Raw genomic sequence first — 24078 nt, 5'->3', positions numbered from 1 at the left:
AATGCTAGTGGTATGGGGACCACATTGTGAGAAACACTGTTTCGGAGCAATAAAATAAAGACAAATAAAATGAAGTGAGAAGTAGTAAAAAAAATAAGGGAAGAAACAGGGTAGTATAATATGATGAGAGTAGGAATATAAAAGTAATCAGTATTTGTTCTATGTAATGCAGAAAGAACAAGGGCCTATCAGGAATTTCCAACTTTTTGAAAGAAAATTCTGGATGACTGGCTGGGTTCCTTGGTTGGGGGAGCTGTCTAGTTTGTAGTTATCTGAGGATGACATGAAATGTGTGTGTGTGTGTATATGTTTGTGTATGTGTGCGTGCTAAGTCACTTCAGTTGTGTCTGATTTTTTGCGACCCTGTGGACTGTTAGCCCGCCAGACTCCTCTGTCTATGGAATTCTCCAAATAAGAATTCTGGAGTGGACTGCCATGCCCTCCCCCTGGGGATCTTCCTGACCCAGGGATCGAACTGGTGTCTCTTGTGACTCCTGCCTTACAGGTGGATTCTTTGTTCTTTGTCAGCTGAGCTACCTGGGAAGCCTGTGTGTGTGTGTTCTCTCCTGCAGCTCACAAAATCATTAAGTGCTTATCCAATCATGCTTGCTTTAGTGTAAAAGGCTCATGATCACATTCCTTGATTCCAGTCTTTCCCTGCCTGATTTTCCAAGCTATTCAGTGAAGATTTTCCAGGTTACTCTTTCCCTAAAATTCCTCATCCATTCTGTTGCTCTGTTACTTGAAATGGTCCATCACTGTTCTATAGGAATGCAATATATCTTCTTCTCACTATTCCTTACTTCTCTGCTCCTAAGCTTCCCGGCAAGCAGGATGATCTGCTGTACTGTTTTTATATTATTACTCCTGTTTCCCCATCTGAAATGCCTTCAGCACTTTCATTTTCAAGACCCCTCAAGTCTTGGCCAACTCTAAGTTGTTAATTTCTAAGTTGAACCACAGTAGCATCAATTATCTGTATCAACCTTTCACTTCTATTTATGGGTTGGTCAAAAAGTTCAATTATGTTTTCCCATAAGATGTTACAGGAAAACCTGAACAAAATTTTGGGCCAATCCAATAAATAGAACAAGGTAACTCATTCAACAGATGCTTACTGGTAACTACCCATGTGCCAAGGACTGCCCAATATACATTGTGATTATATCAGTGACTTAAGAGTTTATGGTTCTTTTCTAATGGAAGGTAAGACAAGAGGCAGTGCGAGGGTGGGATGTTTCAGGAGAACAGCATTGAAACATGTATATTATCTAGGGTGAAACAGATCACCAGCCTTGGTTGGGTGCATGAGACAAGTGCTTGGACCTGGTGCACTGGGAAGACCCAGAGGGATCGGGTGGAGAGGGAGGTGGGAGGGGGGACTGGGATGGGGAGTACATGTAAATCCATGGCTAATTCATATCAATGTATAACAAAAACTACTGTAATGATGTAAAGTAATTAGCCTTCAACTAATAAAAATTAAAAAAAAAAAAAAAAAGAGGCAGTGAAAATCTGTTGTGGTAAGTGTTGATAGGAGAGGAACAGGAACTATGGAAGCACATAGGTGGGCTAACTATTTTGGCTTGGGGAAGGGTGTCAGAGAGGGCTATCTGTAGGTCCTGATATCTGATCTGAGACCTAGAAGATGAAAATGAGCCAGGAAAAAGAGAGTGGGGAGTGACCATCCCGACAGAGGGAAACATGCATTCAAACACCCAGACTGGGGAGATAGCATGGCTCACCTGAGAAACTTGAGAAATAGTTGACATGAAAGCAACAGGTAATCTTAGGTACAATATAGGCTGTCGGAGGAGAAGAACCATATTCCTTGTACTCACTGATGTATAGCCCCTGATATCGTGCCTGGAGAATCGCATGGACAGAGAAGCCTGGCGGGCTAGAGTCCATGGGGTCACAAGGAGTTGGGCATGACTGAGCAACTAACACACACACACACACACAGTGTGTAATAGTTTGGGGTAAATGAATGAATGGAGAGAGAAGGACTCTTTCTCCACTGAGTTAGGAGGGAAGGAGAAAAGGATGGTATAGATAAAGATTACAATTACTGGATAATAATGGCAGTGCACTAAAGTAGTTGTCATCTCCAATTTACTCTGATAACAAGAAAGTGTGATTATGGGCCAAGATGAGGGAAGTGGTGAAGTCAGAGATTTAAAGAAAGTACAGAAACTTGGAAATACATATTAAGGAAGATAGAAGAAATAACTGACTAGAAAAATGCGGAAAAGTTGCAAGGAACTATTGATTGTCTAGTTAGGGTTTGTGACTATGAATTAATAATAGCACTATTCTAGTAATTAATTTTTTTCCTTTAGCAATTCTCAGTGGTCTAGCAGTATAAGTACAGAAAGTGCAGTTAGATTAAATCACTTTTGAAATTAGTCTTTTGTGTGTGTTGATCTTCTCTCTTCAACTAAATCATATGATCCTGGAAAGTAGAGACTGCATAAAAATAGACCATATTATGCACACTGCTGGCATATGGTGATTGTTTAGTAAATATTGGCAGGATGAACTAATGATTGAATTGTTCAAAGACAAAGTGATCACACAGCATAGGTATACTTCTGAATATCAAGCATCCCACATTTACAGATATGTGTATATTTTAGCTGACTGCTTTAGCTTCAGAGAAAAGGTGACCCCAATAATTCATACTGAGCATTTTTAATACACCAACTCTTGCCTTGTGTGTTTGGGAATTAATGAAGTGTCTATTGTATCTAAAGAAACAATAGAGAATAGCAATGAGAGACATATTTATTCTCTATTAAACCCAAGAATAAGCAGCACTCCCTTGCCTTCATCTTTACAAATGAAACAACCTGCTCTGATCACAGTTGACTGCTCACAGGGGGAGAATGACTTAGTGTGATCAGACATTCTCTTACTGGCTTACCGTCTAATGTACTTGAAATGAAACATCCTCCAAGCTTCCAGCATGAAAAATACATGATAGGCACTGCCTCTACCTATCAACCAGGTCTGTCTGCATGTTTCTTCCAGGTTAATTCTAGTCGCCAATTAAAACAAGGTCGTTAACAGTGACTCTGCAAACTGTCCAGACTGTTTGGAGGCATCCAGATCCCAACACACAAAATCACCAAAAAATAGCAGATTACTTGAGAGATATAATTCATATGTTGAGGTTTGATGGGAATGTCTCAGTTGGTGGGGTTATTGCTGGGGCAAGTAGACAAGAAAGTCTGAAGGGTATCTGGATGGGTTTTGATAAATTTCCACATACAAAGGCTCTTCTCCAGTAACACCCCTTCTGCAAAGTCCTTCCTAATGCCCACCCCTTTAAATTAAAAGTTATCTGTCTTCACGACCACATATAACACTATTTCTCTTTCTCACTTTTAATGACACGTCATTTCCTACACTGAATTAGCTATTTATAGGAAAGGCTGATACTTAAAACATTTGATAGCTGCTATAGCATGAACACCAACCAACCAGAACGGACAACTGTCATAAACATACCACTACTGTCATAAACATACCACTACTGTGGTATGCACCACCTAACTGGCGGTTCTGCTGTAGAAACGTTTAATTAGCACCCCCATATTGGACAGTAGCATTTTAAAGATAAAGGGAACAGTAACTCTTTTTATTTATGCTCCCTGGAAGCATTATGGACAAAGTAGATACCCTAAAAACCAAATTTTGAAATTAATGAATTAAATAAAAATGACTGAATCCTTTTTCTGTAAGTCTACTTTATTGAACCTTGAAAGAAAGGGCTCAGGCTGCTAGAATAATGTGGTAGTGAGTTACTTCATTCCTTCTTTAAAAAACATTTAAGTTCCAGGCTATATCCGTTTTTTAGGGCTGCTGGAATGAAGTGCCACAAACTGGGTGACTTAAACAATAGAAATTTATTGTCTGACAATTCTGGAGGCTGGAAGCCCACATCAAGGCAACAGCAGGTATTGTTCCTTCCTAGGGCTTTGAAGGAAAATCTCCTTCATGCCTCACTTCCTAGCTTCTGGTGTTTCACTAACAACCTTTGGCATTCCTGGGCTTACAGTGCATCACTCCCATCTCTGCCTTCATCTTCACATGACATTCTCTCCATGTGTATGTCTATGTTCGACTTTCTGCTTTTCATAAGGATACCAAGTATATTATTAATAGATTAAGGCCAACCATAATCATCTCATCTTAACCTTGAACATCAGCAAACTTCCTATTTCCAATTACAGTCACACCCACAGGTCCTGGGAGTTAAGACTTCAACATCTTTTGCGGGGGACACGATTCAACTCATGACACTGGCAAACATACATTATGTCCTCAAGGAACTTGCAGACCAGGGTGGAAGAAATGCGAAACAGAGCATGCATAAGCAAGTGCTTTTGAAAAAGGCAGATAGCAGGGTTAGAGAAAACCTCTTGGAGACAATGACAGCTGAGCTGAGCCCTGTTGAAAGGCTAGAAGAGAGACAGTGGGGAATTCTAAGCACCTCTGAGAGGATCCGAAAGTTTCAGGCTGAACTGTTGTTACTATGAGGGTGAATGCTGGTTTCAGGCACAGAATATCTTGACTGAGGTCAGGTGGAGAAAGCCATCTACTCTACTAGTCTGGACTACATCCACAGGAAGCAGTTACAGAAGAAAGAGACCTCTGCCCTAATTCCCATGAAGTATCTTGAGTGTGAAGTCTCTTAGGAGAAATTGTTAGGGAACACACGGACTGAAACCACCTCCTCTGGCGAGCCAAGATAGTAGCCACTTGTATGAGTTACCTTAAACAGGAAGTCCTGGTAAAGAATGCAAAACTAATAAGCTAACACCTACTGGAAGAATTTAGAAAGGTCAAAAAGAAAGAGGAGACTCCAGCCCATATGTTCTACCAACACCCCAGAATCATTTTCACTGGCATCTTGTTGGAGTGAGGAAGTAGTTTGTGGAAAGGTGATAAAGCCTTGATCATTATGGTCAAACGAATGAATGGGGTTATGAGGAAATATTGAGAACTGAAGTGGAAAAACAGAGGCTGGGGAAGGTCCAGTGGTGATATGTTATGGAATTTGGACCCTATATTAGTGACAATGGGAAGCCTCTTAAGAGTCTTAAGGAAGGAAATGACATGATATGATTTGACGACTCCCAATTATCCGCATTAGTGTTTGTGTTGTTTAAAAAATATGTTAAATTATATTCTGTAGGGAGTGATGGTCTATTTTTTCCTTCCCACCTATTTGTCTTTCTTCTTCACTATATTCAGTTATCACTTATTAAAACTCATTTGGGGAAACTTTTTAATCTCTCAATTCCATGTTCATGATTTTGTTAGAAATATTAGCTTTTCCTGGTTCCTCCCCTTTTCTATTCTGTTTATCATAACTTACTCATAAAAACCAAACTTTGAAATATAAAATATAACATCAAGAGACATTTGCAATCTGCTAAGAATCTAAGAGCCAACCCTAAATTCATAAATTCATTTATAAGCATACTGTAATTCACCAAAGAGTTCAAACGGGCATTTTCAGCAGATGTCTGACTTCATTACTTCCTGATGGGGAAGCAATCAGCACTTAATCATCCTTATGGGGCTCTTTGTGAAAGAGATAATTGGAAAGTCTGGATTTATCTTGGGTACTTGGAAAGAATGAGAGTTATGTAATTGAAATAATTATACAAGTACCTCTTTTTGCAAAGACATTTTGCTCTCTATGAAACAATGGAAGACTTACTCATTATGGCTTAGATTTATGAAGTCACTAACCTGTATTTCTAGTAGTTATTTTATGATTTCAGACATGCTAAAGAAGATGTTTGAAATCATTGAGTAAGAGAGGCTCCCTTACTGCATTACTATATGAGGAGTGAGTATCTTCAATTATACAACAACAGCACCTTTGCTTTGACATAAAATCTATTTCAATGGGACTAAAAGTATTTCATATAAATTCTTAAAATTTTTACAATAACCTATTCTATACTGCATATCTAGTGGCATAAGGCATGCATCATGTGCCTTTGGCTTCAATCTTATACTTTCACCTAAACAGATTTAATTTTCACAAAGAAATCCTGGTATTTGAATCTCTTTAAGGATTACTTAACAAACCTGAGAAGGAACAACGAAGCAGTAAACATCACATCTTGATTTCAAACTATACCATAAAGATACAATAGTTAAAACAGTATGGTACTGGCATAAAAAGAGATAGGTCAATGGAACAGAACTGAGAACACAGAAATAAACACAAGCATATACGGTCAACTAATGTGACAAGGAATCCAAGAGTACTCAGTGGACAAAAGTCAGTCTCTTCAATAAACAATGCTGGCAAAACTGGATATTCACATGTAAAAACATGAAACTAGACCTCTATCTTATACCACTCACAAAAATTAACTTGAAATGGGTAAGTATCATAGGACCTGAAATCATGAAACTCCCCAGAGAAAATTTAGGAATAAAATTTCCTAGACATGAGTGTTAGCAATACATTTTTGGATATGACATTTAAAGCTTATGGGACAAAATGAAAAATAAACAAGTAGGATTACATCAAACTAAAAGTCTTCTGTACAGCAAAAGAAATGATCAGGGAAGTAAAAAGATAATCTGTGGAACAGGAACAATATTTACAAGCCATATATCTGATAAGGAGTTACTATACAGAATATATAAAGAACTCACAAACTCAATAGTTAAAAACAAAACAAAAAACAAACTACAAAATACAATCCAATTAAAAACTGGACAAATGATCAGAATAGAGATTTCCCAAGCAGTTGGATGAATAGCCAACAGGTAATGGAGAAGGAAATGGCAACCCACTCCAGTACTCTCGCCTGGAAAATCCCATGGACAGAGGAGCCTGGTGTGCTATAGTCCATGGGATCACAAAGGTCAGATGTGACTGAGCAGGCACACACGATAATATATGGACTTTTGGAGTAAATTGCTCCAAATAATGGACCTTTGGAGTAACACATCTCAATAGGTCTATTTACAAATATATAAAATGGATATTACAATATATGCCAGGTCACTGTGTGATGCAGTAAAAAGATTACTGCCACAAAATCTTGGTTCCATCATTTAAAATCTGTGTGACTTTGTAAAAAGTTGTTTAGCTTTTCTCAGCACCAGTTTTATCAGGAGGCTAAAGCGACCTTACAATGACACAGTAATAATTGATTATGATGATATACGAGAAGGAGCAACAGTGTTGAGCACTCATAGTCAAAGAATATCCATTCCCTTTGCCTTCGTTCCCAAGATTGCAATGAGTCAAAAATGATGATAATTCTTCATAAACTGCAAATTACTTATATTTATATAAACTTTAGGTAAGATTAATGTATAATATATTATTAAATACTAGAATATAAATGAGTTATTAGATACACGACTGTGAGATCACTGTCACTCACATGATCTTATGTTTTATTTCCCAAACTCTCCTAGAGTAGTATTATTCATCATTACAATTGGGTTTCTACCATGGAAGACAGTGAGATTAATTACAGATCTGGGTTCAATCTTTTCCTCATATCATCTTCATAATGAATCCTTTCCACTTACTCTTCACTTTGCTTAAGCTGGGAATTCCTTAATATGAGCATGTTCTACACATACATGAGATAAAATGTAATTAATAATGTTTATATATTTGTAGTTGTGCTGGCATTGGCAACACAATTCCAAATGTTTAGAAACTATGAATATGTATCAATAACTGACATAACTAGCTTATATTTTGGGGAGATATATGTTCAGTAATTTGGGGATATGAGACAGCTGTGGGCAGATGGAGATTTAATGAGGATTTGGTTGAATCACTGCTCTAGAACATACCTCATTCTCCAAAGTGAAAGCAAAAGTGAAAGTTGCTCAATTGTGTCTGACTCTCTGTGACCCCATAGACTGCAGCCCAGCAGGCTCCTCTGTCCATGGAGTTCTCCAGGAAAGAATACTGGAGTGGGCAGCCATACCCTTTCTCCAGGGGATCTTCCTGATCCAGGGAGCGAACTCGAGACTCCTGCATTGCAGGCAGATTCTTTACCATCTGAGTCACCAGGAGATCCCTCCAAAGGATCATCAAATATTTTTTGTAACTATACTAGAAAAGATTAAAGAAACAGTTACACAATAATATGTATGGCACTACAGGTAATGCCATAAGATCTTTGCTTTAACAGAAATAGAAAAAAAAATTTCTTGACAAACGAAGTTAAGTGAATTCATACCATACTATCTAAATTAAATCTGATGCTGTTTCTGTCTTCCAGTGTGAGGTTTATATTCGGGGTAGGACAAAACAAGGGATAAAACAGATCTAAGAAGAATGGGGATCTATTCAAATAAGAGGTCATGGATGGATGAGTTGTTACTAAGGCATATCACATTCTCTCTTCTTTTTGTGCAGCTCTATCTATAGTTTTTCTGCCTAAAGTGGGAATCTGTCAGGCACGATCCAAATTACCTCTCTTTTTGTTGCTCTTCACCCAGAAAACACTAGACACTCAATAAATATTTGTAGATTGAATAAAAAAACAGAACAAACTATAATTGTTAATTTCTTATTAAACAAGTTGTCTTAAAAGCTTCCCAAATCTTTTACTCCTTAACTGTACTTTTTTATATCTCAATTCCTGTTAATAGGAAACATGCCATATTCTATTAGTCCTCATTTGGGAATTTTGTGATAGAATAAGTTCAGAATATCAGAAATGTTAAGATAAAAGCATAGCTGATTAAGATCCTGAGAAGTAGGTCCATTTACACCATGGTGGTCTTTCCATTTTATTTCAGTCTCTCTCTACATTTGCCATCATATTTTGGCATTACAGAGGCAAAAAAAAAAAAAAAATACAGAAAGCCATAATTCTAGAGGTGAAACTCGATCCATAAAAATGTTAACTCAAGCTACCAAACCACTTAAAATGAGCATACTAAGTACTTCTTATTCTGCCATTTACATAGTATATTTTTCTTGCTATCTATTCTCATTTTGGGGCTACATAAATGGAAGGACTAATTTAGCAATGAAATCTAAGCTGCCTATTAGTTTTACCAAGGATGCATATTCACCTGATTCCAAGAGTGGTCAGCAGACAGCAGTTAAGGTGGAGGCTCTTTGGGTGGGTTACCTAGTCAACTGTCCTACTCTCCAGCTGGACAATAAATAGTGCAGAGTTTTTAAAGACCACTCCTTTCAGAAAATGAATGCTAAATAAGGTAAATTCATGAGGAATGATAGTGGTAGTTGTATTTAACATTTATTACATGCCAGGCACTATGGTAAGCATATTTTATAAATTATGCATATACCATCTAACCTCATTAAGAAAAGAATGAGGGAGGTATTATACCATTTTTCAAGTGAGAATGATGAAACAGGTCAAGTAATTTTCTCAAGGTCTGAAGTTTAATAACCAGGGAACTAGGACATAAACCCAAGACTGTGGTAGCAAAGCCTTTGCTCTGACTACTGTTCTATTCTGCCTCCCAGCCTGTTCACTGAATTCTAATTTCACAAACTCTAAAAGTTCTACATATATGTACCACTTGTAGCAATACTAGCAATTAAATCCCCACCCCCAAAATCTAACTTTATGAAAATTCTAATCTTTCCCACACTGGACATTAGTTGAACCTCAGTTTTAATTGTAACCTGTGCTGTTAAAATTTTAATTTATTTAGAGTTCAGACAATGACAGCAATGATTATGACTGACATTTATCTGATATGAAGCAACTGGTGACATGTGCATTTCAATACAACTAAAAGTTGATGTGCTTAGGAAAAGTTCTAATTCATTTCTTAAATATTGCACCAAGTAAAATATGCCAACATAAATTTCAAAATAATCTATTTTTCATTTGACAAACACACTAAAATGAGAGAAATCAAAACACTTACTGGCTCACTGTAAACACTTGAATGCTATTATTATTAATTATAATTATGTCTGTATTCAATACTTAGTGGTTGCTGAAGTCTTGATTCAATCAACTAATTTTAATGTGTAACTGGGTACACAGTTCATACATTATCAAGTCTTACACTTGATCAAATTAAAAACTGACTTAAATTCCAAGTAATTACTTTCTTATATTTCAAATTATTGCTAATCAAAACCTGTGTAATCTTCTTCCTGTTCCTGTCTTGTAAATTATATTCTTTAACTATTTTGTTTACTCTGAAAAGCATGAAGAATATTTATGGCTACTGTAACAAAAGATAAAATGAGTGAACCTAAAAATGATGCTTGATCTTAGTAATATTTATTTAAATATGCATTTAGAGAACATAGTAAACCAATGAAAACAATTTTACTCTTCTCACTCTTTGAGAAGACACTTTACTGTCACTTAGCATTTTCAGTCATTTCAATCTGTTATATCGCAGGACATTTCCCAGGACTAGGACAAGGCTTTGTATCTAAGAATAAAACTATTTTTTTTTTTTTAGTTCTACCAGTTTATTGCTACCAACCCATCTCCCTCCACCCTCGTGCACACATGCTCAGTCATGTAATCCTATGGACTTCAGCCCCCCAGACTCCTCTGTCCGTGGATTTTTCCAGGCAAGAATACTGCAGTGGGTTGCCATTTCCTTCTCCAAGAATAAAACTATTTTAATCTACACTTCTGAGAGTGAGAAAAAACCTCAGTCTTTCAATGACAGCATAGCCCATTACCAAATGAGGCGATGAATGTGGTCAAACACATTTGGACATGCACTGTGAATGCAAGAGATAGTTACTAAAACCTTAACATTAAAAAATACTGCCAACCATTAGTGTTAATGTTTTCTGTTCATCAAATAAAGTGCATGTCCATAGCACATATGGCTTAATTGAAAACAAGTAAAATATAACATGGAATGCATTTTCACCAAATGTTTCAATTAATTAGATTTTGGAGCAGTAATTTGCTAGATGGAGCATATTCCTTATGCTGATTAAAGTCTAAAGACAAGACATTTTCCCTAAGACTTACAAAAAACAGTAAAAAAAATATTGTTTAACTTTTAAATGGACAGTTTATTTGCTTTGGGGGGGCTAATAAAATCTACTAAGAGTATCTTTTGAAGGTGATTAACTTGCATCCAAGAAGAAAGTATTTTCCTAACATAGTGGTTGCTATCAAACTCAGATGGTTAAGAATTTGCCTGCAATGCGGAAGACCTGGGTTCAATCCCTGGGTTGGGGAGATCCCCTGGAGAAGAGAATGGCAATCCACTCCAGTATTCTTGCCTGGAGAATCCCATGGACAGAAGAGCCTGGTGGGCTACAGTCCATGGGGTCCCAGAGAGTCGGACCAAACTGAGCGACTAACAGTTTCATGTTCTCTGCTCTCAGTCATTTGTAAATATCCTCATAAAGTCCAGGCCATTGTGCAATAGTTGTAAAAGACCAGAAATATAGACTCTGATTTTTGGCAAGAAATGTACATAAGCAGGGATTCAAGCTGATTCTGTTTACTCTGGAAAACTTGGTGAGACTTCCAATCACTGACCCTGACTGCCACTGATTCATTCAGTGGGTGCACTTTGTAGTATTTATAAACTGCATGAGCTAAGCAAACGAGTTTCTTCTAATGTTTCATGAGACATGGCTTCTAGACTACAAATTATTCTGGATATCTCCCAGTTCCTACTATGGGCTAGAACCTGAGCTTCATAAAGAATTCAAGTACCTATTATTGAGGAACTGATAAGCAAACAATTCTAGAGTGGTGGATAACTGTGACCCACAATATGAAGTAATATGTCCAAGGAGTATATATAAATTTCTGTTAGGAACATGGATGTCACCATGATTGCAGGGTGTTACTGAACAGTGGCAACAGTACAGTAGAAGTCTCCTTACCTTAGGTAAGGACTTGATGAATTAACCAACACTCGTTATGCTATCGCCTGGACCAGGGCATACTGGTGTTCATGGTTAGAAAACTACTCTTGAAAGTATCTTCACAGTCTTCTTCAAAAAGTAGAGCTGTACAGTTACCAAATGGAGTTGTATACTGACCTAATAGAGATATATGTTTACCAAGATTCATCTGAGCTTGTTACCAAGCCCATTTGCCTCCCTTTTACTTGTTAATTGTGTCACTTGTTGCTGTAATTATGTAATTTGATTAGCTATTCTGTAACTCATGAAATATTAGTCTGCAAGAGTTATTTCTGTAAAATGTAAGATGGTTGTTTTGGAAAGGCTTGTTAAAAAATAGGTTTTTTTGTTTGTTTGCTTTTTACAATGCTATCAAATTAATGTGGGCAAGACAACTGTAAAAGATTGAGGGAAAAACCTCAACATCTAGAAGTGTTTTGACACAGACTATATTTCCAATGTCTTTGATCATTGGTATATTTTATATACGAAAAATAGTGGGTTGTTTCCCTTCTACAAAATTGTTTTGACTATCCTAGGTCCTCAGTCATGTAATAAGTGAACTGGTGAGAAAACCGAACTTGTATTTCAGAGAATTATTTTAATAATTTGTTGGAACATAATATTGGGCTGGCCAAAAAGTTCAAGTTTTTCTAAAGGCAAAATCTGAATGAACTTTTTTGGCCAATCCTATACATCTGTTGCATATTTTACATCATGTTTTTTGTCCTTTTATCAGATTTGATTGGCACTAGTGACACAGAAATTGCCCACCACATACAATAAAAATGGCAGGGATTTCTAAAAATGAGGACCAATTAAAAGAAAAATTGTTAATTTATTTATTTTAAAATTTTTATTGGGGGTATAGTTGATCTACAATAGTAATTTAATATATATTTATATTTTAAATGAAAATAAACTGTCTAAAGATTTTTTTCAACAACTGATCAGTCAATGGTCTTGTTCTTATTAAATAAATGAGTTCTCCTTGTGTACCATGTCCTCAGGCACAGTTTTGAAAGCTTTGCATGCATTATTTTATTTAATCCGTAGACCAACTATCACTCTAATTTAACAAATTAGGAGTCTTAGAGCTGTTTTATAAAAGTTTTCACAATCACACACTTGAGAAACATTCTAATCAAGCCTTTCAAAATACACAGTTACAAAACACATTATTTTTTTTACCATCCAAGGTAAAGCATCTGTATTTTTTTTGCATATGTGCACCCTCATCCTGATATAGGCTTCATTTTCTTCATTTAATGTTAAGATGAGAAATGCCGACATCTTCTGTACCATCTATTTCCCACCTTTACAATCTTTATCTTCCATTCTGGAATGACCACCTCCTCTCGTTGCCTATTTGATTACATATACTTTCAGGTCCACATTGATTTCCTTCGACTTTTAACTTCTATAGAACAGTATCCAACACTGAATTTTACTTATTCAAGCATTCACCTACCTATTCATCCATTCAACAAACATCTAAGTGCCAAGCCATGCTCTAATCTAATACTAATTAGATTATTTTACAAAACAAAAATTCAGAAGCAGAAAATACTATGGTTCCTTTCATTCACATTACCATTGTTAATGATCACTTCGTATGTGAGGCATGGGCCAAGAAGAATGATTAATAAATGCGAGAGCCCTATTAGTGCTTATCAGTGAAGTACAGGGAAGCCTGGCATGCTGCAGTCCATGGGGTGGCAAAGAGTTGGACACAACCTAGTGACTGAATAACAACAAATCAGTGCTTATTAACTGAGGATTTACCATGTGCCAGGCACCATTCTAAGAACTGTGTATGTATCAACCTATTTAAAATTGTCACCTCACTCTGAGATAGGTACAATTATTATCCTCATTTTGTTGGGGGAGGAAGTGGAAGGACAGAGAACAAGTGAAATGTCCCCAAGATTATGTGTCAAGAATGTAGTGGAGCCAGGATTCTTACGCATATAGTCTGATTTCACAGCCTGGAGTCTTAATCATTACATTCTGCCTAAAAAGCAAAGAGGTTCACAGAAGTACACTATGCTCAGAAAACATTTAGGAGGATGTTCCCCAATGGAAGTAACTTCCTCTACTGAATTATGAAGGAAGATTAGAAGTTAGCCAGGTAAAGGTACTGACCCAAGGAGAGAAAAGAAAAAAGAAAGAGAACAGTACTTTGGGAAAACAAGTATGTCAATTCAACATTGCAAAGCATTATAGTTTCAAACTGGGAGGAGCAGGGAGAACATACAACCAGCAGATTTTAAAGAGAGGCATTTAAAAAATTTTGCAAATAAGCATAGCCTTCTCAAATATTAGTCTATTTGAATAATGCATTCATTTAATAAAGCATACTCTTACAAGTTCACACAAGATTATAAACAAAGGAAATGAGCAAGGATAAACTCTCAGGGAATTTTAAAGCCAGGTTACATATAAATGAAACCAGTCACAATTAGAAAGAGGTTCATTACTACATTTTAAAGTGCAAGTCCATTTATTTTTCTCCTTTTCTAATTATCTCTCTGGGGTCAAATATTTGAAAAATGTTCTTACATATTATGTATCTAACCAAAGGAGAGATTCTAAATCCAGGCTGTGAATAAAAAGTGTAGTGATTTTCATGCAGATCTTTTTATTTCATTTTACAACAAGCTATTTTTGAAAAATGTCAGTGGAATAACTACCGTGGCTGCAGTTGGTCTAGCAGTTCATATGAAGGATACATTTTCGACCAGGAAGTAATCCTTTTAATTACAACTTTAGGTGTTGAAAAAAAGAATGCCATGTTCATTTAGTAGTCACCACCACCTTAAAAGAAGGAAATTGACAATAAAGGTAATAACAAGAGCAATGATTTATTTAGTGCTTATTCTGAGCCAGACACTGGCTAAGCACTTTAGCACTTTACATACTATATTTCAGCACCTTAAAAATGTCATTCCACTGGCCTCTGATCTCTACTGTTTGTGATGAGAGGTCGTTCATAATTCTTATCAAGATTCTCCTATGTGTCATGTATTTGCTTTCTCTGACTGATTTTATTACTTTATTTTTGGTTTTTTGCAGTGTCTGTGTTTCTGTGATCTGTTGTTTTAACAGTCTATTTATATTTTCTGTTTGGAGTTTACTGAACCCCTTGGATCTCTGTGTTGATTTTTTTTTTTTATTAAATCTATAGAATGTTTTAGCCAATATTTTTCTTTTCTTACTCATTTTTCCTCTTGTTTTATGAAACTCCAGGTGCACATATGTTAAACTGCTTAATACTCTCTTACTGCGAGCTTCCCGGGTGGCTGAGCAGTAAAGAATCCGCCTGTCAGTGCAGGAGACGTAAGAGTTCTGGGCTTGATTCCTGGGTTGGGAAGATCCCCTGGAGTAGGAAGTGGCAACCCACTGCAGTACTCTTGCCTGGGAAACTTTAAGGGACAGAGGAGCCTGGCGGCTATAGTCCATGGGGTCACAAAGATTCAGACGCAACAGCATACACAAACACACAGGTCCCTGAGCCCCTGTTCACTTTTTTTCAGTCTTTTTTTCTCTCTGTTTCAGTTATGTTTAAATCCATAAGTTCACAAAAGTAATAATAAAAATGATAATAATCCAACTAATTGGTCATTTTTGAGGATGACAGAGAATTCATTACCTTGGGAACTTGGTAAATAATAGGAAAGAATTAATCATGAATCCTGACTATTTTAATTCTATAACTGTAATAGATGAGGGGAAGCAACTTAATGAAATAATTCCAATAATAAATAAAGTCATACTGACAGAACTATGTATTACTATTTCTCACCTCTAATGAAATAATACAATTAAGAACTGAACACCAACACCTGCTAACAGTAACAAAGAGTGAAAATTAATATTCCTAGCTTTCTTATAAAAGAGCACACCATCACTTACAGTTTTGCCAAAAGGATCACATGTGAACCTGCCAATTTGTGGGAAGTACAGAGGAGAGAGAGACAGGGAACTATACCATGAGTTATTCAAGATGTGTTTGGGAAACTCTATAGGTCAAATGGCTTGGGTCCTTTATCAGATAAACTATTAGGAAAATAAAGTAATAGAGCTAAAATAAAATGGACAAGACTAAAACAGTATATAGGGATGCATAAAAACAAAGAAATGGATGATATAAGAAAGGTAAAGAAGTGATCATTATAAAAGTCAGGTTAGTGGTGACTTTTTGAAGGAGAAAAGGAACCATGATTACAATGGGGTCCATAGAAAGGTTTCTTTTTTTTTTTGTCGTGTTATAAAGTGATTTTATTAAATTGATTGGACATACTGTAGGTCAAGTAATATTTTCCGAAGATAACAATTATGGACTTTAAAGCTCGACATAAAATTAGTAGCTTCAAAAGTGTTAGTCATATTCCCCAGCAACAGCATGATAAAATAATTCAACTATGTAGAAATATAGAACTCTAGGACTAGCTGGAAACTCGGAAATCATTTAGCCTAATGTCCTCATTCTGTACGTGAGAAAACTAGACTCAAAGATTAAGCGATTTTGCCCAAGCTCACATACCTAATAGTAATAAAGCTAGAAATCAAACCCATTTTTTCCTAAAACTAAAATTCTATCAGTGATATTTGAACTGGCTCGCTATCAACTAAAAGTCTAGGCTTTTCTCTAATGCTCCACACTACTGTGACATGAGAGAGTGTTAAGACACTACAGTAAATTGTAGTTGAGGAATTCAGGCCTGGAAGGGGCTTTATCAAATAACTAAGTCAGCCCTCTCTTTGCAAAAAGGAGGAAAATTACGTGAAGTGACTTCCCAAAGGCTTATTAACAGAGCTATCCAGATGAAAATTGAGATGGTAACACATGTACCCTCCCCCCAACCAAAAATCCCATCTTCTACTTTCACCCACTCAGTTAAGTGCCCCTTTTAAATCTCCTTTATGCACTGAGGTTTTAGTTATACAAAAACCCCTTCCAGTCAAATAGAAGAAATTAATTCAAATATGAAGGGAAAATCAAGCTTTGTTTCATATTTCGGTGACTATTTCAGGTAGTTCATTTTCAGACAGTGGACAGACACTGCTAACCTGATCACCCAGTTCAGAGCTTTCAAAAAGCCTTAATTTCCCCCAAAGACTTCCTGAGCAAAAAGGACTACATGTGGGAAATCAACAAAAACAGGAATGAGGAGAGAAACGAAGTTCAAAATTAGTTGCTTTTTGTTGTCATTGGGGACTTTTGGTCTTCTAAACATTCCTGGAGTTCCTCCACATGAGTTTTTAGTATCAATCTAGCAAATAAAAAAAAAGGGTCTATAAATGTCAGGATACTGAGCTTTCAGCATCTCCCCCGCCCCGCTGCTCACTACACTCACCGCCGGGCTGCGCCTTCTGCTCTGCCCACTGCGCACAGGGCCGCCCCTCTGCGAAAGCTGGGCACCTGCGCTCCGCAGCAGCCCCCGCGCTGCCCTTGCCCGCACAAGGGCCTCCCTGACCGCTATCTACCGCCACCCCCCACCCCCACACAGCTCTAAATCATCACCCTAGGTTATTTTCTCCATAGCACTTAATCACTATCTCACACTACGTTATTTGTTTACTTGCTTATCATCTGTCTCCTCTACCAGAAGTCAACTCCACGAGAGTAGGGCCCTTGTCTGTCTTACTCAGTGGTATCCCCTGCAAGGGGCACAGTGCTTGGCACATAGGAGGTGTTCAATAAATACTTGTCCAATGAATGAAGAAAGAAAAGGAGAGGTTAACAGAGACACTCCTGCCTACAAAGGAACGGATATGTAATCCTACACATTATTGCCCAAAATTACATTAACAGAAACTATTATTAGGGACGCCTCCCACCATCCACTTCTCCTATGGGAAGGTGGCTCCACCTGTTACTAAAGGAGCCCCAGAGGGCAGTTCTGGATGGAGAAAAGTCCTAACTCCGCTCACTTCCTCCTCCCTCTTTACATTCAGCTATTTCCCCCCACAAAAAAAAAAAAACAAAAAATATTCAATTAAAAATATGTGATGTAGCCACTAGAAAATTAAGTCTAACATAGTGACACAGTGATTAGCAGAATTCACAAAATTAAAGTTCAAGGGCGTGTATGCTTGCCAATGATTTTCTCTGACAGGCAAAGTGGTCATCATGAGTCACCTAAAACCTAAAATGAAATTTGATGCCATCTAGGAAGGGGTGGATATTTATGGGCATTTGGAGGATACACGGGTAGAGTGAATGCAGAAGTAATGGGATACATGGACAGATATGGAGAGGCTAAACCAAGTGTAACCTCTGAAGTACCAGAACACTACTTGGTGGAAGCTGGCCGTTTTCAAATGCGTTCACCAGTATGCTGGGATCAAGAGAAGGAAGGTGGCGAGTTCCTGAAATGGGGCAGTATCTAGGGTAACTTTTAGGTAAAGTATAGACAGAAGGTGACTTGGGAGGCTGTGCAACAACCATGGTTTCCTGTGTAGTTATTCCACCAGAATCCCAGGAAATGCACATCCACGACTGGGACCTCACAGCCTGCCCTGGGCACACACTCACAGGAGTTCCAGATTCACAAGTTGTGCAACACACTTGGCATGAATCCAAAAACTCACCCTCATGCATGCCTCCTGGAAAAATAATGTTCTGCTGGGTCCTGCTGTAAAAATTTCTTGGATCAATGTAGGTATTTACAGGGTTTTTCCTTCCTAGGGGCACTTATAGGTTTTAAGAATTTTTTTTTAACTCTTAGCAAAATGCTTTATATAACTGATATTTTGAGATGGTTTCTCTCCTTTGTGTGCACTCTCTGGTGGATGCAGAGGCTGGTGCTCTGACTGAAGGGGCCTTCCCACACTCATCGCACTTGAAAGGTTTCTCCCCTGTGTGCACTCTCTGACGGATGCAGAGGCTGGAGCTCTGGCTGAAGGCCTTCCCACACCCACAGCACCTACAGGGCTTATCCCCTGTGTGCACTCTCTGATGTATGCAGAGGCTGGAGCTCTGGCTGAAGGCCTTCCCACACTCATAGCATTTATAGGGCTTCTCTCCTGTGTGGACTCTCTGATGCATGCAGAGGCTGGAAGTGTGCCTGAAGGCCTTCCCACACTCTTCACATTTAAAGGGCTTCTCTCCGGTGTGCACTCTCTGATGCATGCAGAGGCTTGAACTATTGATAAAGCACCTTCCACACTCACTACATACATAGGGTTTCTCACCTGTATGAACTCTCATGTGAATCTGCAGGTGTGAGCTCCAATGGAAGGCTTTGCCACACTCGTAACACTTATAGAGCTTCTCCACTGTGTGGATTTTCTTATGTCTGTTAAGTTTGGTTGTAGTACTAAAATCCTTACCACAATCGTCGCATTTATAGACCTTCTCTCCTGTGTGGTCTCGCCAATGAATATGAAGTTCTGATATATGAAAGAAACCCTTGTCACACTTGTCACATTTATGGGGCTTCTCAGCAGTGTGAATTTTCTGATGCATAAAAAGATCTGCTCTCTCAGAGAAAAACTCCCTGCACATGGGGCACTTGTAGATCATGGTTCCTATTTGGTATCGTGATTTAGAGATTTCCTTACAATGACTGCAGTTAGAGGCAGCTGTCTCAGAGTCTCTCATTTGGCCATGTTGGCATTTATCTCAAGCTGGCTCTATGCAGGAGACCTGAGGTCGGCCTAAGCTTTTCCCTGCCTGTCTTTCCATGGAAGGTTTCTTCCTGCATAGTGTTCCTCACTCAGTATTATTACTGATTATAAAGTGACATGTACATCCACGTCAACTCTGGAACTCGTTAACACAGCACTTTCTTTTAGATCCTGAGCTGTCAACATTCCAAGAGGCTGCCAAGGTGCAAACCTTTGTGCTTTTAAGCCCCTGGAATCTTCCTCTTGCAGAATAATCTCGTTCATCTCACTTGCAGGGAAAGGCCTGCCCAGTGTCCCCTGCGGCTGAGGGTGTGATCCTGCGTGCTGGCCTCGGTCCCCAGGAGCCTCCCCTTGCAGAGTCACTATGACATCCTGCCTCCTTCGCATCAGACAGGAGCCTCCCAGGAAGCAAGCACCTCGGGTCCCGGTATGTCAGTCCTTCCTTGTGAGGACTCCCTGCACAGCTGTCGCTCCGGCGGTCTCCTTCTGTGATCTTGAGGAAGGAGCTCTATCTTCCACAGAGATGTGTCTCTTGGATTTGCAGGTCACAGTGACAGAAGTCAAAAACCCCAAGACATTCCAGAGGAAGAGGCAGGGCCCACTGTGGCTGAAGGGCAAGAAGAGCCTCGCGATCCTGGGTGAGAATCCGGCCCTCGTTATGGTCGAACAATGGAGGCGTGCAGCGGCAGCAGCGATCTGCGCTGGGGGCCCGGAGGGTTCCTCATCACCTGAGTAGGATGCTCGGCTGGCTCAGCTGGGACGCGAGGCGCTTCCAAGTGAGGGGCTGAAGCGCCCCGGGCTGCGGACTCCGCGCACCCACCCTCCCTCTGCTCAAGGGACACCTCACAGGTGCGCCTCTGAGCCGCGCACGCGCGCTCCGCACACCCATGGAAAGGTGTCTGGTGTCTGGCAAAGTTCTTTTCCTATTCCAGGTGGTAGTTACAGGATGTCTGACTTCCAATAACTATAAAGAAACAATTCATCAAGATACACATTTATTTTGTGTGGTTTTCTGTATCCGTGTTTTACTTCAAGGTAATACAGTAAAAAAGACACACAAAATATATTGGTCACTATTCTCTATGTGTGTATGTATTTTAAAGATGATATACAGGTTAGAAAAGAGAAAGAAAAAAATATCTTTTAACAGCTGACTTTATTTTGAACTGGTTGTTTTAGGAGAATGAAAATTTCCTATTAGGTGAATATTACCATTTTTTAAAAATAAACAGATCATCTTCATTTCAAAAAATTGCTTTAAGTGACTAACAGTGTTGAATAATTTGAAAGTTATGTTTCCCAGAGATTTTACCATTATCTTCTTTAGAATTCAGAACTGAATGAAATAGAAAAGTGAGAGTAGTGACTAAAACTCTTTAGAATGGTTCAGGGTGATAATAAAACAGTATTCATCTAAAACACTATTTTGTAGATTCTATTATATATATATCTATACACACACACACATATATGTGTGTGCGTGTGAATGTGCTTCAGTCATTTCCGACTCTGTGACACTATGGGTTGTAGCGCCGCAGGCTCCTCTGTTCCTGGGGATTTTCCAGGCAAGAATACTGGAGTGGGTGTTTTATATATACATATATATATATAGATAGATATAGTTGTAGTTCAATCACTGAACAACAGTAACTATTTCCTCCTCCAGGGATATATAGCTCAGTCACTCAACTGTGTCCGACTCTTTGTGACCCCATGGACTGCAGCATGCCAGGTTTCCCTTACCATAATGAACTCCTGGAGTTTGCTCAAACTCATGTCCATTAAGTCAGTGATACCATCTCATCCTCTGTCATCTCCTTCTACTCCTGCCTTCAAACTTTCCCAGCATTAAGGTCTTTACCACTGAGTCATCACTTCACATCAGGTGGCCAAAGTACTGGAGCTTCAGCTTCAGCATCAGTGCTTTCAATGAATATTCAGGACTGATTTCCTTTAAGATTGACTGGTTTGATCTCCCTGCAGTCCAAGGACTCTCAAGAGTCTTCTCCAACACCACAGTTCAAAAGCATTAATTCTTCAGTGGTCAACTTTCTTTATGGTCCAACTCTCACATCCATATGCAACTACTGGAAAAACCATAGCTTTGACTAGACGGACCTTTGTCAGTTAAGTAATGTCTCTGCTGCCTAGGTTTGTCATAACTTTTCTCCAAGGAGCAAGCGTCTTTTCATTTCATGGCTGCAGTCACCATCTGCAGTGATTTTGGAGCCCAAGAAAACAGAGTCTGTCACTTTTTTCATCATTTCCCCAACTATTTGCCATGAATATCAGCAAGGAAATCAAACCAGTCAATCCTAAAGGAAATCAACCCTGAATATTCATTGGAAGGACTGATGCTGAAGCTTCAATACTTTGGTCACCTGATGGGAAGAGCTGACTCATTGGAAAATACCCTGACACTGGGAAAGATTGAGAGCAGGAGAAGGGGATGACAGATGGTTGGATGGCATCACTGATTCAATGGACATGAGTTTGAGTAAGCTCTGGGAGATAGTGAAGGACAGGGAAGCCTAGTATGATGCAGTTCATGGAGTCACAAAGAATCGGACATGACTGAGTGACAGAACAACTATATACAGTTGTTATATATGTATGTGTGTGTGTATATATATATATATATATATATATTACCTCACTTAGAGAACTAGGTGGTGCCTGAATTACAAATATAGCTTATAGGTGACTAGATATTAAAAGGAAGACTGCTTAAAAAATAAGGCATCTCCACAAACATATTTTCTCATCTACTTCCATCTTTCCTCTCAAACATTATATTGAGTTGGCAATATTAGGTTTTTTGTTAGAGAAAATTCCTGCGTGGACTTTTAATTTTGTAAAAATCAAAATGTCTCAAGAATAAACTCATTGGGAGAGGATGAAACAAAATGAGAGCTAAATTTTCTACAAAACAAAAAGATCAGGAATTTTGGAATGTTTCCCTGGTGGATGTAGGGAGAAAAGTAAGGATATTTTTCTTGAGGGAGGGCATGTCATGGGTTCAACTGTGTCCCCAAGAAGCTGTTTAAGCTCTAATCCCAGTATCTGTGACCTTCTTTGGAAATAGGAACTTTGTAGGTACTGGAGAAGACTATTGAGAGTCCCTGGACAGCTAGGAGATCAAACCAGTCAATCCTAAAGGAAATCAACCCTGCATATTCATTGTAAGGATGATGCTAAAGCTCCAATACTTTGGCCACCTGATGTGAAGAGCTGACTCACTGGAAAAGACCTTGATGCTGGGAAAGATTGAAGGCAGGAGGAGAAGAGGGCAGAAAAGGATGAGATGGTCAGATGGCATCATCAACTCAGTGGACACAAATCTGGGCAGACTCTGGAAGAGAGTGAAAGACAGGGGAAACCTGGTGTGCTGCAGCCCATGGGGTCGCAAAGAGTGGGATATGACTTAGCAAGAGAAAAACAACAAAGGTGACTGGGCTAAGATGGAGTCATGAGAGTGGACTTTAATCCAGTATGACTTTATATTTATAAAAAAAAAATTCAAATACAGAATAGACACATACACAGGGAAAAACAACACGTGAAGATGAAGGCAGAAATGGGGATGATATATCTCTAAGCTAAGGAATACCACAGATCGCCGGCAAACTACTGAACCTAAGGGAGAGGCATGGGCCAGACTGTCCCTCACAGCTCTCAGAAGTTATCACTCCTGCTGAACACATTGGCCATGAACTAGCCCCCAGGACTGCCAGACAATAAATTTCTAAGTCTCCTAGTCTGTGGTATTTTGTTACAACAAACCTGGTAAACAAACACTGGGAAAGATCAAGCTAGGGCAAAATGATGTCAGATTGTGAACTAAAGGGAAAGGAGGGTGTGTGTGTGCTCTCTGTCGTGTCTGACTCTGCGACCCCATGGACTGTACCCTGTCAGGCTCCTCTGTCCATGGAATTTTCCTGGCAACAATATTGGAGTGGGTTACCATTTCCCCCTGCAAGGTATCTTCCTGACCCAGGGATCGAACCAGCTTCTTCACTGGCAGGCAGACTGCTTTCCAGCTAAGCTACCTAGGAAACTCCAAAGGGAAATGTACTAGGGGGAAGTTTCCTGTGGTGAGATAGGTGAAGAACTTTAAGGCTAGAGGTAGCCAGGAAACAATCTTCTGAAACGCTGAGGAGGGTGTTGGGCTTCCCGCAGCACGCCTGAAGGCTTACTGAGATACCAAAGGAGAGTGCTTCCAGACGGCAGAAAAGTTTGTGACATAAAGCTTTTAAATCTGAACATATTTTGAAGATAGCATCTGCTTTGGTGCTATTTATATTTATTAATATATCCATGAGGAACAATTGCATTTATACAGATAAGGTATGCATGTGTTATTGAAGAGGTGTGTGCATATATATATATAAGACATATAATAAACCAACTTTGTTAACCCAATTGTATATTAATACATGGGCTTCTTGGGGGCTCATATGGAAAAGAATCTGCCTGCAATGCAGGAGACTCAGGTTTGAGACTCAGGGGATCGGGAAGATCCCCTGGAGGAAGGAATGGCTACCCAC

The 24078-nt window shown here is 38.8% G+C and overlaps 2 protein-coding genes across 27 annotated transcripts in view; both read right to left on the bottom strand.

Annotated features, from left to right (window-relative positions):
- DLG2 (discs large MAGUK scaffold protein 2) overlaps positions 1 to 24078 on the bottom strand; it is a 2233668-nt gene that overhangs the window by 621072 nt on the left and 1588518 nt on the right. The gene's annotated exons all lie outside the window — the stretch shown is intronic.
- Positions 17653 to 19520, bottom strand: LOC110149866 (zinc finger protein 664-like). The gene is given in 2 exon segments (XM_020912590.2): positions 17653 to 18720; positions 18723 to 19520. Coding segments are annotated over 2 exon segments (864 nt in total). The 5' UTR covers positions 19506 to 19520; the 3' UTR covers positions 17653 to 18639.

Source organism: Odocoileus virginianus, chromosome 28 (assembly GCF_023699985.2).
Source record: "Odocoileus virginianus isolate 20LAN1187 ecotype Illinois chromosome 28, Ovbor_1.2, whole genome shotgun sequence".
NCBI lineage: Eukaryota > Metazoa > Chordata > Mammalia > Artiodactyla > Cervidae > Odocoileus > Odocoileus virginianus.
This window is presented reverse-complemented; position numbering and strand designations above follow the sequence as displayed.